Here is a 14,718-nt window from a genome sequence, read left to right on the forward strand (position 1 = left end):
GTGGTGAGGACTACAAGGCTGTACTGCTATGTGGCCAGCTTGTGATGGGCGGAAAGTAGGATGAGATGGCTATTAGGATAGAAACACAGATAAAGTCTCATGGCAAACGAGAGATGCCTCAGAAGGTGAACCCTACAGAGCAGAACTAACAGCTGAGAAGAACAATAGATTAGAGAACCACTCCTAAAGAGCAGAATTTAATCAAGGCAACTTTCTTGTCCTGGACATTGCTCACGGAGGAGGGAGTCCTAATAAGAAGTTATCTTGTTCGCTTTTAGAATTCCTATTGGCCATTGGCTGCTATGTGCTTACCATTTCTCTCCCCACAACCCACCCGTTTTTTTGAGTGGAAGTAGCTATTGTTATTATCCTGTCAGTGTCTCACCACTGTATGTTAGATATGGATAATTGTCTTTTTAGTTCATAGGCCTCTAGATCAAGAGAAGCCATATCTGGGGAGCCATGGCCATACCCTGCCCTGACAAAGATCATGAGATCAGCGACTTAGTGCTTGATGCTGTGATGGGATGACACTTGGGAGGTCTTGGAGGAAGAGTGAATGCATCTGGCTATGGGAGAAATGTGAATCATTAGGGCTAGGACAAACTATCATAGATTGTTACAATAATGTCCCCCAATGAATCACACCTCCTTGTGTACATGTTCGTCTGCAATCTGACTTCTCTGCATTTCCTATCAAAAAAGGCAGTCTGTTTTCCCACATTGTGAATCTAGACTGGCCTTGTGCCTTGCCTTGACCTATAGGATGTCACAAATAAAATAGTCTTGCATCTTTTACTACTATTCTCTTGGAACTCTAGAATCATCAACTGTGAAAAATACTGGGCTGAAGATGATAAAGAGAGAAATGTCCTGCGGAGCCCACACACTAACCAACCCACTGATTTTTTTTTTTTTTTTTATGATAGTCACATAGAGAGAGAGAGAGAGAGAGGCAGAGACACAGGCAGAGGGAGAAGCAGGCTCCATGCACCGGGAGCCTGACGTGGGATTCGATCCGGGGTCTCCAGGATCGCGCCCTGGGCCAAAGGCAGGCGCCAAACCGCTGCGCCACCCAGGGATCCCACCAACCCACTGATTATATGGAGTTACATGATGGATCCTAGATAGAGCAGCAGCAGAACTACCCAGATAATCCACAAACCATGAGAAAGTCCATCGTTGTTGCTTTTGTTTGGAGACACAAGTTTTGGAGAGACAGATTGCATAGCAATAGAAAACTGTACAAATATTACCCTAGGCTGTACTCAGTAATAGAAACAAAGGGTAAGGATGATTTTTTTTTAAAAAAGTAATGTATCTGGGCGCCTGGGTTGGCCAGTTGGTTAAGCATCTGACTCTTGGTTTCAGCTCAGGGGCTCAGGTTCTGATCTCAGGGTCTTGAGATCTAGCTCTGAGATCTAGGCTCAGCATTCAGCAGGGAGTCTGTGTAGGAATCTCTCTCCCTCTGTTCCTCCCCGATTTGAGCTCTCTCTCTCTCTCTCAAATAAATAAGTAAAATCTTAAATAAAATCAAATAAAAAGTAATGCATCTATGCATCCCTGACTCCTTTTTCCTTCTAGTGCTTAAGAGATGACAAGATCTGGAACAGCTGCCTTAGATCAAGAGATGAAAATGTTGTGCTCAGAATGGCTGAACCATAATGTCAGCTCCAAACTGCTCACCTCTGGACTGTGATATGAGAAAGAATTTCTATCTTGTTTAAGCCTCGTTAAGCATTTATATTTGTTTCCCTGTTATAGTAGCTGGGCCTGTGTCCTACCTAAGACACGGTGCAAGTCAAATCCTTAAATTTCATCAAAGAAGGCCAACACATCAACATTGCCACCTACACATCAAGTCATCTGAGTCTCTCTTTAATATACTACAAAGAACACCGACTGGCTGATAAAGACAAAGAATTACTTACAAGTAGACTTAGATCCACTGACTGACAAACTCTTTCCTGGAATAATTGGTATTTATAGATTATGCTTCAAAAGTTAACAGAGAACCCAGAAACTTGAACATCCTTGACTAAGCAAGTTCTCTCCCTACCTGGGAAGTTTGTCTACCAAAGTCTATGGTGTAATTTTTGAGAGATGCACACCTAAGTAATGAGGGAAGCCGAGAATATAACCAGCTTATCTAGCTAGATGGTGCACAGTAAGTTTGGTGATCAATTAGGGGACAGAATGGTCTCCAAGGGGATGCCTGGGTTGCTCAGTGGTTTGGCACCTGCCTTTGGCCCAGGACGTGATCCTGGGGTCCCAGGATCGAGTCCCACGTCGGGCTCCCTGCATGGAGAATGCTTCTCCCTCTGCCTCTGTCTCTGCCTCTCTCTCTCTCTCTCTCTCTGTGTCCCTCATGAATAAATAAATAAAATCTTAAAAAAAATAATAGTCTCCAAGGACTTCATGAATAAACCACTCCTGTAGATTGCTAAGCTTTTACCACTGTATCAGTCAGGATGATATCAGTTATTCCGTGGTGACAAACTATCCCTGATCTCAGTGGCTTAACTCAACAAAAGTTTATTTCTTGCTTATGCAAGGATGTCCGGTATAGATTGGCGAGGAAGACTGCTTGTTGTAGACAGAGACCCCGACTGATGTAAACTATATCTCAAAACATGCTTTCATAAAGCAGAGAACATGGCAAAATGCACACAGGCTCTTAAAAATCAAACATTTCATTTCCATACACATTTTATTAGGCCATGTCAAACTTTAAAAGGTATGAGGAAAATATAATCCTACTATATTCTAGGAAGGAAGGAAGTTGGAAATATTGCTGAGTGGCACTAATGAATATTCCAAGTGTATATTAAGTCACAACCAGAAAGCTGTACAAGTAGATTTATATCATCTAGGCTCTGCAGAAATGCGTTGAGTTGGTCACAATTTAATATTACATTCTGGGATTCAATTAAGAAGTGTTCGCTTGAAGAATGTTTCTTTATCTTCCATGAAACCATAGAGTTAAAGATACTGATCTCTGTGTTAGCTACTTTATCTGGCATAAGGAGACCTATATATGCTATAAATTTATTCTAGAATACTGAACATGGGAAAAAACTGTATCTTTTTCTTAAAAATCAGAATGCATTTTTTTTCCTTTTTACCCAAACATGAGAATTAAATGACCCGGCGTCTTCTCCCTTTATCCTAGCTGCTAGAAAACCAAGGGTTAAATTTATTGCCCTATGAATGAATGAGTTCACTTTCAGATTTTTGTTTTCCATTTATCTATTTCTCTGCCAGTTGATTTGTAATCTTTCTATTATTTTAATAGTCGCTTAAAGGGATCTTTCATATTACAGGAGATCTCAAATTGTCCACACAGGGGGGCATTAAATTATCCCAAATCTCTATAAAGTGAAAATCAGACACAATAACGTCTTATGACTCTCTTAGCCTTTAACCTCTTTTGTTCACTGCTGTACTCCCACTGCTCAGAAAGGTGCTCAATAAATATTCACTGTATGAATGAATAAATGAGCGAATCTGTTTCCCAAGCATGCATGGCCATATGTGCATGTGCGCCCATGCACGACCCCCACCCCCACTTTAGGAATTTTGCCCCAGGGCTTTTTCCCTCAGGAGTCATTTTGTGAATAGATGTAGCCAGACTATATGCATTCTCGTAGGTTACTGAAATGATGACACTGAGATAAATATATGCTCCCAAGAAATAACGCCCATGGTGTGTAGTAAGAATGGTCACTTTACCTGGACGCAAGAGACCTTGGGATAATGATGGTGATTCTTGTCCATTCTTCAAAGTCCCCCGTGTGATACATGGTGGGCTCACTTAGTTCCCTGGAGTTTCCTTCACATCCTTTGCCTGCAGAAGCTGGGTAACAGCCTTCTTTCACCAGAAACCAGGACATACCAGCATCGTGAGAGTACTGAAGAAGAACCGGGGCAGCACTGCTGAACTGATTGGCACACCCTATGTTTAGCTGTCAAAAGGAAGACAGAGTTATACAAGGTCTTGGTTCCAAGTTATCATTTTAACACATTAGGTGCTACAGCAGCCAGGGCTCTTTCTACTGATTGCCTTATATTCACAATGATAAGACTCGCAGCTCACTTCCAACCAAGACTCTTCCACGGGTTATAGAAATCTTTAGGTGAGCCACAGGTGCTTTTAAAGAAAATCTGAACCAGTTGCCATTTAGTGGATCTCTTGGAATTACAGAAGGGAAAAGAGAAGCATGGGATCTGTGGTGTTGGAGTGAGGGACAAAATCCAAGAAGCCAAGAGATGATTTTCTTCTCTTATGCCAGGCATACAAACAGAGGGAAGCAGAAGATGAAGAGTAACCTCCTCTGAATACAAAGGTTACCTGAAGAGAGGGCTATCCTCCCTGCTTTTTTTTTCCCCTCCGTGCTTTTAGCGGAACAAACATCTTTATTTTCTTGCCAAAGCTCAGTAAGAAATTATTGCCAACTTAGATGAAAAAGCTAAATTTTTGCCACTGTATCAAATAAGCAAAATAATCTGGAAATAAAACTATTGTTCTGTGTACTCATGTAGGGGAATGTCATCATAGGATTAATAACATAAAAAAACTTGAAAAAAAAGCAACTTAAATCCCAATGCCCTAGCATAAATGTTTTTATTTTTTCTATTTTCTCTTCTAAAATTTATAAAGAAGTATTTTTTTGGTCATATAGTTGAAGCTACCACACTCCTAGAACTTTCTGTCTATTTTGTATTTAATCTATTATTTTATTATTATATGCAGCCTTGCAAAGAATGTTAATTTTTTTCTTTAGTTGAACTATTATCACCAGATAAATTTCTACCAGTAGTATTATGGAGTCAAAATGTAGAAACACTTAACATTTTTTATTTATATGTGTTCATTTTTAATCAATTGGGTTCAATTAATCACTTTTACCACAGCTTTGAATATTATTCAAGTTTAAAACAGCTTCTTTCTAAATTGGTAAATGTATAAATGATTTTATTACTGTTACAGTTTATATTTTTTGGTATTATAAATGTCAAACTTTTTTCCTGATATTTATTTAATTGTATGTCATCTTAAATGATCTATTCATATCTTATTTCATTTGTTGATGGGAGCCACCATAGAATTTTATTGTATAAGACTATAGATAAGATTTGTCCAATTTTGTAGAAAAACAAATTGAAGTAAGCACTCAAAGGAACATGATCATGACCAAAGAATAAAGGATGAAGGAAAGGTAAGGCTGGAGGCAAATAATATTGGCCCAACCAGTTCATTCTTGTGACTATACCTTGATCTGGTCTTTCAGAAGAAGATTCTATATTTTCCTTATTCCCATACTCACAGCTAGAAAGCATCTCTCAGAAGGATTTATAATTGAACTTGTAGAAATTTTATTGTGATACATTTATTCAAGTTTATATAGTTCAATGTCAACAATATAAGCAAAGACTTGACAATCTTGGATTCATGATTAAACTCTTCTAACAGAAATTCCTCTTATTACACATAAGCAAGCATAATTTTCAGTTGGTATGTGGTGACAGGAGTTACAAGAAGCACACACAGTTAGCTTTTTCATCATAGACCTATTGTGACCGTCGTCGTTTCTAAAGTAGGCAAGTTGATGGAACCTTCAGTTCTCTGACAAGTCTGTGCCTTTTTAAATTGACCATTTAGTCTGCCTCTTAACTGTCAGTGTTTTCTAGTATTCAATTCTTGGCTTTCTTATCTTTTTAGTCTATACCTGTTCCTAAATCTCATTCACAATCATCATTTCAAATCTCTTCTGAATACCTGTAACTCCTAGATTGAACTCCTCTCTAGCTCTCTGGAAATGTCCATAACTGATTCCTACACATTTCCCCTTCAGGGATCCACATGCATCCTTGGTTCCACAGTCCAAGTCTGTTCTCATCATCCACCACTCTTACACAAATCCTCCTCTGATTGTATCTTCAATTTCAATGACTGGAGCCAGAAATGTGGGAGTCTTTCTAAACTCCATTCTATCATCCAACAGGTCACCAGAACCTGTTAACTATGCCCCTTTAATATCTCTCAGATCCATCTCCTTATTTTTATAATCCCATGCAATGCCTTAATCTGGCTTCCTCATTTCTTACTGTGATGACTGCTCTAGCATGCTTTCTTTGCTCAGAATATATTCCACTATCTGAGCACTCTTCTCTGCCTTCTCTACCTGCACACAATCCTCATTATTTTTTACCTGGATCATTGCAATAGCTCTGCCCTTGCCTTTGCCACTGTATTCCCAACAGAGTCACCAGATTCTTTAAAAGCCTGAGTCAGAGTCTGTGACTCTTCTACTAGCCATTTTATTCAGAGTAGAAGTCCAAGTCTGATTTTCTTTCTTCTACCTGTCTCCCCATTTTTCTCTTTCTCTGTGCTCTAGACACAATGGCATCCTTGTGATTTTCTGAATTTTTCCAAGCACACTCCTGATTCAAGGCCTCTGTGCTTTCTGTTCCCTATGCCTGGAATGTCTTTCCCAGATAGCTGCATGACTCACACTTTTAGCTTTCATAGGTCTCAGCTTAAAAGTCATTTTATTGGTGAGGGAACTTGACAACCCTTTATAAAATAATAACTACCCTGCACCACCCTAGTCTACACTCTCTGTTCTTATTTATTTCCATAGCCTACAACAGATCCTGGCATATAGTATAGGCTTTATAAATATTTGTTGAATAAATGAATAAATGTACTTACTGATTACAGTTTCTTCTCCTGTTAAGTCAACAGCCATACTGCTGCCAGAATGATCTTTCTAAAACAGGTCCGATTCTTGCACTTAATGTATTAAAAATCTCCCATGACTCTTTGCTCTTGGGTTAATGTCCAAATGGTTTAGTGTTTCATATAAAACCAGTTAGGATCAACTTTCTTTCTTATCTCTGTGGCACATACTCCAAGCTCCAAAAAATTTCTATTTTTTTTCCAAAAAATTTCTAAATTGTCTATTCTTATTTGCCCTTTCATGTATTTTCATATATTTGCACATTAGGTTCCCTCTAACTGGAATTCTTCTCCCTCCATTGTTCATTGGGCAAAATTTGTATTTCCAGAGACTTTCCATTTCAACTTATCTATCCATCCACCCGTCCATCCATCCAACCATCCCATCCATTCAACTAACAGATGTTTTTGGAGTACCTGCTACATGCCAGGCACTATGCCAGGTACTCTCATAGCATCCAGAGCCCATTTCTACTACAATACTCCTGTGATCATGACTGTTCTCTTTTCTGGCTCACTTGCTAGTTTCTGTGCTCCTTGAGGGCTATGGCCATATTTTTCATGTCTATATTCCTAGCAACTAGTGTTTAACAAATGGCATGCAATTATAAAAACTGTACCAGCACTGTGTACAAATGACACCAAGTTCTTGTCACAGATTCCAAATACACATTAATCATCAATCCCCAAATGACCCATAATACATATCAACTATCAACTAACGGCCACAATCAGAAGTTTTCTGCTGGTGTGATTTGAGAATTGATATTTTTATTAGGTGTTGTGCATTCCTGCTGGTTGTTTAAGTACTTAGAACATTTAATACTATTTTCTTAATTTAGATTTTTTAAACACCAGAATACCACCTTGCAGATTTTTAATACCTACACTGCCATGACTTTGCGACTCATTAAATCAAGAAGTTGTCAGGTGAGAAACAGCATATTATTCCAGCCAACACGTTTGCTATTGCTGTTATTTTGTTCCCATTTAACGGCAGTACCAACAAATTATACCAAGTCATATACTGCTATTAATGTTCTTAATTATAGTTTAGCACCAAACTCTAAACAGAGAAGGATAACATTTCACTAATCATTTTATTTATGACTAACTTCCTTGTTTACAGACCTGTGGAAATTATATTTGAAGAGCTGCCTATAAACATATGATCTCTTTAATAATTCCATTTGTAAATTATTTAGCATCTGCATCCCGCCGTTATGTAAGGACCATGTAGTTGTGCTAGCTCATTAAAACTGCATTACTTTCGACCCCAGAATTCACCAATGGGATTTTATTATAAACAAAATGAAATTTTGATTAGGCTTCTAAAAGAAGAGCTTGTCAAAGTAAATACTTGCTACACACATTGACATGTTATCACAGTGCTGAAAAACAGCAAGCTTTTAAGAGAACAATGATAATTAAGGTACAAATTTACTGAATCAAAGGAAGGGAAATTGTTTGAAAATCATACAGTAAAAACACAAAACAACTCCTAAGTCTAAAAAATACCTGTAAACTGAAAAAGAGAACTTCTTACTTGCCATTCAGAAGCACAGAATTCATGAAATCAGAATGAGATTGAAAATCTAAAAGTCAATTTTCAAACTGACCAGCTTTTCTCCTTGTGGGCACAGCTAAATAAAGAGCTTTGCCAGTCCAAGACTGTCAAAGATTTGCTCAAGTGAGTCCCTTCCTTAAAAGAGAGTGTGAAAAATTTGTGTCCTTTCAATTTCACATAGGAGTCTGGAGGGTGCTCTGCTCTTTGACCTGCCCTGGGAAGAGATCTGTGCAGAAGTACCTTGAACTGTAGTACGTATCCAGGTTTCAAAGTCAAATCTCGAGTTACTGCAAATCGATCCCCGTCTGATTTTCCAAATACCATGGCTGATGGCGTGGCAGAGCAGAAAGTCTCATTTTTAACCATTCCTTCATTAGCCAACATCAACCAAACACTCATTTGATTCATTGGGTAATCAAAAGCTGGCTTCTCATAAAAGTTCTAATAGAAACAATACAGACAACACAGGAAGGCAATTTGATAAGCTTTGAAAACAAGAAAGGAATTTTCAGTTCATAATATGCAGGGCCATGTACCATTTTATTTCTAGGATAATACAGCTGAATCTCTAAATTATTATTATTATTATTTTTACTGTCACAAACCTTGCTTTCCTGATGATTTGACAACCGAAAATATTTTGCCACTGTGCATGTAATTTTATAAACACAGTAATAATGTGTTTGATGTCTTGGCTAGCCTTCCTAGTCTTTAAAAAAATACATATATCTAAATATTCTTGGGAACTAGTAGCATAGAGAGATAACAGAACAATGAAGTGCAAACCAGAAAAGTAAGTACAAACACTGAAACTTGTGTCACTTATAAAACTTAATGTTCCCATTTAAAGGCAGTCTAGCACTAAATCTTTGGGGGAAGTGAGAAGTTCTTGAATCCCATCTACTTTACAATCCTGTCTTCTTAGAGTTCAGACATAAGAAAGATACCTGGGGTAAAGTTGGGTTCACAATTGGGATGACCTGCTTTTGCTTCTCTGACAGGATGATGATGTCATCCAATGCCCACTGGTCGTAGCCCTCCCCTGAGAACACAGGCTGCCACCAGCGGAACCTGGTACAAGGGGTCTTAGCAGCAGCTGGGAGCTCCAGGTAGACGAATCTGCATAAAAGCAAATCATTTATGTTGGTAAGGGAAAAGCTGTGTTCCTCTCAGCAGCTGTTAAAATAACAAGAGTAGTAACAAGAGAAAGTTTAGTTTCGTTTGAGCTCTTGATTTTTTGAAAAGTTTCTGTTTGTTTTGTTGAAAGATTTATTTATTTGAGAGAGAGAGAGAGAGAGAGAGAGAGAGGGAAAGAGAGTGAGTGAGCATGCACACAAGCAGGGGGAAGGGGCAGAGGGAGAAGGAGAAGCAGATTCCCTACTGAGCAGGAAGCCTGATGTGGGGCTTGATTCCAGGACCCTGAGATCATGACCTGAGCTGAAGGCAGACTCTTAACCAACTGAGCTACCCAGGTGTCCCCCAAAATTTCCAAGTTTAGACCAATCAACAGGTTTAAAGTTGTTAAGTGCATTTAGTCCTGGTCATGTTTATTCCATTTGTTTTATTTTATTTTCAAAAAGTTTTATTTATTTATTCATGAGAGACACACAGAGAGAGGCAGAGACACAGGCAGAGGGAGAAGCAGGCTGCTCGCAGGGAGCCCATGGAGGACTCGATCCCAGGACCCAGGATCATGCCCTGAGCTGAAGGCAGATGCTCAACCACTAAGCCACCCAGGCATCCCATGTTTATTCCATTTCGAATTGTATCTTTTTGCAGCAAATATTTCTACTAAATTTGATTTACTGAACAGTCTTTTGATGACCACGACAATGGCATCACGTTTTTAAGAAATACCTCAAAAAACTGTTCCTTTGAATGTTATTACATTAAAATAGCATTAAAAATTTTCCCAAAGCAATTCTAACTGTGCATTAATATGCATTAATAACGAAATAGGAAAATCACCCATAATCTTCTCCACAGGGTTGACCTCTGTCAACATTTTGATGTATATCACGGAAGCATGTAATCTTTTACAGAGGTGAGATATACGTATAATTCGGTATCTGACAGTTTAAAATTTCATATTATATCATAAGCACATTCTCATGTCAGTATAATTATTTCTTAAGATCATTTTATTGTCTATGTATTTTCATGATACAGACATTGTTTATTTGACTTTTGTCATAAATAATTCTATAACGAAAATCTCTATGCTTAAAGCATTACCTATACCTCAGTTTATTTCTTTAGGTTAAGATTCCTAGAAATGGAATTATTAGGTTGAAAAAACTACTCATGTTTAAGGCTCTTGCATTTTCCAAAATTTCCTCCTGGAAGAGTCATACGGTTTGCAGAAAGACATGAGAGCACCTGTCTTGCTGCTCCCATATGGAGAGAACACTGGTGTTATCATTAAAAAATGACCGCTAGACTGTTGAAAAATGATATCTCTTTTATTGCAACAGAGGTTGGCTATTACTCATATTTTATTAAACCTCTAGATTTCCTCTTTTGTAACATCAAACTCATTTCTTTTACCCATTTTTAAAATTGGGATCTTAGTGGTGCTCTTGATGATCTGTATAAGCTCTTCAGAGGAACATCAATCCTCTGTTTCTCATATTGGCTGCAAATATTTTGTTTTGTTCTCTTTCACTGTTTTCTGTTTTCTTTGATAGAGATGTGTTACACATGTACGTAGTTTTATGTTGGCATGTAGTATATTTCTAGGTAAGTAGCCCTCTTCTCTGTTAATTCTTCCATTGAATTTGTGTTTAGGAAATTTAAATCTCACTTAATGTTTAAATCTTTAACCAGTCTTTAACAGTTTTTGATGGGGTAAGGTAATGACCTAAATGGATAATTTTCCCCCAGAGCCTGCCCATTTTTTTCTAACATTGCTTGATTGAATAACCATTTCTTTCTCATTGATAGTTCATGCATCTTTAAAAAAAAAAAGATTTCATTTATTTATTTGAAAGAGTGTGCACATGGGCATGAGAGAAAGTGAGAGACAGAGAGAGAGAGAGGAGATAGAGCACGAGCAGGGGGAGAAGCAGAGAAAGCAGCAGACTCCCTGCTGAGCCCGGCTCTATCCCAGGACCTTGGGATCATGACTTGAGCTGAAGGCAGAAGCTTAACTGACCCAGCCATACAGGCGCCCCAGCATTCGTCTTTTCTTAATATACAAGTATTTACATGTATTTGAGTCAATTTCTATGTCATCCATTTGGCCTCATTGTTTGTTCTGTTTATCCATACACCATTTAAATGTGTTTTAATATCATATAGGGGGCAGCCCCAGTGGTGCAGCGGTTTGGCGCCTCCTGCAGCCTGGGGTGTGATCCTGGAGTCCCACATCGGGCTTCCTGCATGGAGCCTGCTCCTCCCTCTGCCGGTGTCTCTGCCTTTCTCTCTCTCTCTGAATAAATAAATAAATCTTTAAAAAAATAATATCATATAGGACATTCGTCTATTTTTTCCCCCCAGAAGGTTAAGCGATTTTTGCCAATTTATATTTCCAGATATAAAGTTCTCCCAAGAATACCACTAAGATTTTGACTGGAATTGCATGAAACAAATGAAGAGAGATCTTCATATCACAATATTTACTTTTCCTATCCAGAGACACTGTATTACTTTCCATTTATTTGTTTTCTTTTATATCTCTGAGGGAAGTTTTGAAGTTTCGTAGTTCTTTACAGAGATGCTCAGTATTTGTTTGCTAAAGTTATGCCTTATATTTACGTATTTGCCACTCTGAATGGGATTTTTTTCCCTGATATCTCCCCACTCAAAATTTCCCAACCATTTTAGTGTCATAGAACTCTTTGAGAATGTGGTGAAATATTCTGGCCCTAAAGAAAAATTCCTATAAATAAAAATGGAATATTTCTGAAATTTGAAGAAGCTATTGAATTTTTGTTTGTCTACATAGTAATCTAGTCACTTTACTGGTTGTTGAATAATTTTCAGATTGACCATGATCATGTTTGGACAAAATAATCTGAATTATTTTAAATTGTTGTTTAAACTAGTTTGGCATCATTATCAATTCTCTTTCTCCTGTCCTGGTGGAAATCTCACCAGTTTCTGTCTCCTACACACCATTTCTGACATTCTCCCTGGATGGTATGTCTCTTGTTTTACCCAGCTGCCTCTCCTCTGGTTTCTGCCTCTCTCTGTGTCCCTTAGAGGAAATATTTTTAGTTCTGTCTGCATGACTCCTTGTGTTCTATTGTGGAAAGTTATGTCACCTTTAAGTGACTCAATGTTTTAAACCAACAAACTTAGCAACCTTGAAGTTAGCAAACAACTATATGGTAGACAGTATGTTCAAATATATTTAATTTGTAAGAATTGGATCTATATAGTCTTCAATAATATTTTCCTTCAATAAAAAAGGTCCAGCTGTAAAATGCAAAATAAGATGTTAAAACTTGAAATGGGTGATGGTCAACATATTAAGAAAAAACTCTGTTGGGACGTCTGGGTGGCTCAGTGGTTGAGCATCTGCATTCAGCTCAGGGCATGATCCAGGGTTCCTGGGATTGAGTCCTGCATCAGGCTCCCTGTGGGGAGCCTGCTTCTCCCTCTGCCTGTGTCTCTGCCACTCTCTTTGTGTCTCTTATGAATAAATAAATAAAATCTTAAAAAAAAGAAAAACTCTGTCTTTATGTGAAGGTGCAAATACTGAGATTATAAAATTGAATACTCTAAAAGTGATATCCCTGAATAGATTTTAATGGCACATATAAAACATAAAGTATAAATACAGAATTTCAAAATACTGCATAATCGTAAAATAACTAAATTTAAATATAGAAAAGTATGTGCATTGCCGGGTATAGGCATTAGTATTAAATATGAATCATTTCTCCAAATTCCTGAACCATCATTGTCTAAGACTTTTATTACATATACTCCTCATCCATGAAAATAAAGATAGGGATGGGCCAGGAAAAAATTTAGAAAAATCTGAGCTCTACAGATATTTTACCTAGAATTAGCTCTGGTGCTATCTGAAAACTTTTAATAAAATCTATTTTGCTGTTAAATCTAACCAATGAACATATATATTTATATGTTAATATATAAATGTGTATTTCTCTCTATACATAGAGTATGTGTGTGTATTCAAAAAACCTGCAAATGGGAAAAGTGAGCATGGGCTGTCCCTATATCATGGAGTTTCTGTGGGAACTCACAATTTTTCTTAAGTTCTTTAAGAATTCAGATATGAAAACAAATGCTTTTTGTTCTGAAACAAATGAAATTTTTATATGTGCAAGCGTTAATGACATTTTGGAAACAGTGCAATGAAAACATACTCTTTATCATTCCTGAAAACCACTGGAAGGCCATCAGAGGCGCTTACCTGGGTTTGCTGAAGTCTGAGAAGTACATTTCTGCCAGCAGGTGCCACTGGATGCCTCCATTGTTGCTGTACTGAAGGAGGACACCCTCCTCTCTGCTGTCTGGCTTGTTACACGCAGCACTCTCTCCGCCAATCTGAATGTAGAACTGGACAAAGTCCACCCAAGAAGTGTCCAGATCCCAGCTCACCAGCTGTCTTTTCCCCGCCTTTCCAAAAGATAGAAGAATTACAGACTCAATCATCTGGGAGCTCGTTGGCATTTTGTTGTTTCAGTTTCAAGATCATACAAACATCCTAGCACCAGGTGGAAATGATTTTGTCCTCATTTAACGTTCAGAGGTGTGAGTTATGCCATTGAATTCTTTGCTCTGGAGGTGGCAACTGTTCCTGAATACATTTGATGAGTCTCTGCATCATTGATTCCCAGATCTAGTTACGAGACCCTTGGGAACTGCTAATTATAGAAAGAGTATTCAAGTCTTTAAAAATAAAGCAAAAATTAATTTTAATTAAAACACTCCCTATATTTGCTTTGTAAATTTCCTCCAGGCAGAGTAGTAGAGAAGAAAGACCATATATGTTGAAATCAGTTGGAGCTGGGTTGGAATTTCAGCCCATTATTCATGCTGTTCACTAGCTGCATGACCTTTCTGAGCTTTTATTTTCCTCAAAGGTATAATATGGGTAATAAAACCTCCCTTATAGGGTGCTGTGACAATTAGATGAAATACAAGTTGCATGTAATTTGCCTAGCACGTGGCAAGCCTCTCCCGAGATACCCCTCACCCCCTCCTCCCTGGAAATTAAAGTGAAACTGGCAAAATAGAAACTTCTAGTCAAAAAAAAAGAGTACTCATGTCTCTGAGGTTCCTAGTCTCTCTGTCTCTGTCTCCTTCTTGGAAACAGGTTTGGAGGGATCATTTCAATATGTTCTTGTGACTAGGAAATGGTCTCTGTGTTTTTAAAAAATATTTTATTATTTGAGAGAGAGAGAGAGTTAGAGAAAGCGAAAATGCACAGAGG

The 14,718-nt window shown here is 38.0% G+C and overlaps 1 protein-coding gene across 2 annotated transcripts in view; it reads right to left on the reverse strand.

The window, feature by feature from the left end:
* The window catches only part of RELN (reelin), a 498,583-nt gene that overhangs the window by 102,080 nt on the left and 381,785 nt on the right, over nt 1-14,718 (reverse strand). For both annotated transcript variants that reach the window (XR_013360335.1, XM_077863957.1), the window contains exons 25-28: nt 13,696-13,901; nt 9,257-9,428; nt 8,550-8,750; nt 3,733-3,965 (exon numbers count right to left, since the gene is read on the reverse strand). Coding sequence is in view for 1 of the 2 variants with exons in the window: in XM_077863957.1 (XP_077720083.1) it covers nt 3,733-3,965; nt 8,550-8,750; nt 9,257-9,428; nt 13,696-13,901 (812 nt within the window). In the remaining variant the exon portion in view is untranslated. The remainder of the gene's footprint in view (nt 1-3,732; nt 3,966-8,549; nt 8,751-9,256; nt 9,429-13,695; nt 13,902-14,718) is intronic.

This window comes from Canis aureus, chromosome 21 (genome assembly GCF_053574225.1).
Source record: "Canis aureus isolate CA01 chromosome 21, VMU_Caureus_v.1.0, whole genome shotgun sequence".
Taxonomy (NCBI): domain Eukaryota; kingdom Metazoa; phylum Chordata; class Mammalia; order Carnivora; family Canidae; genus Canis; species Canis aureus.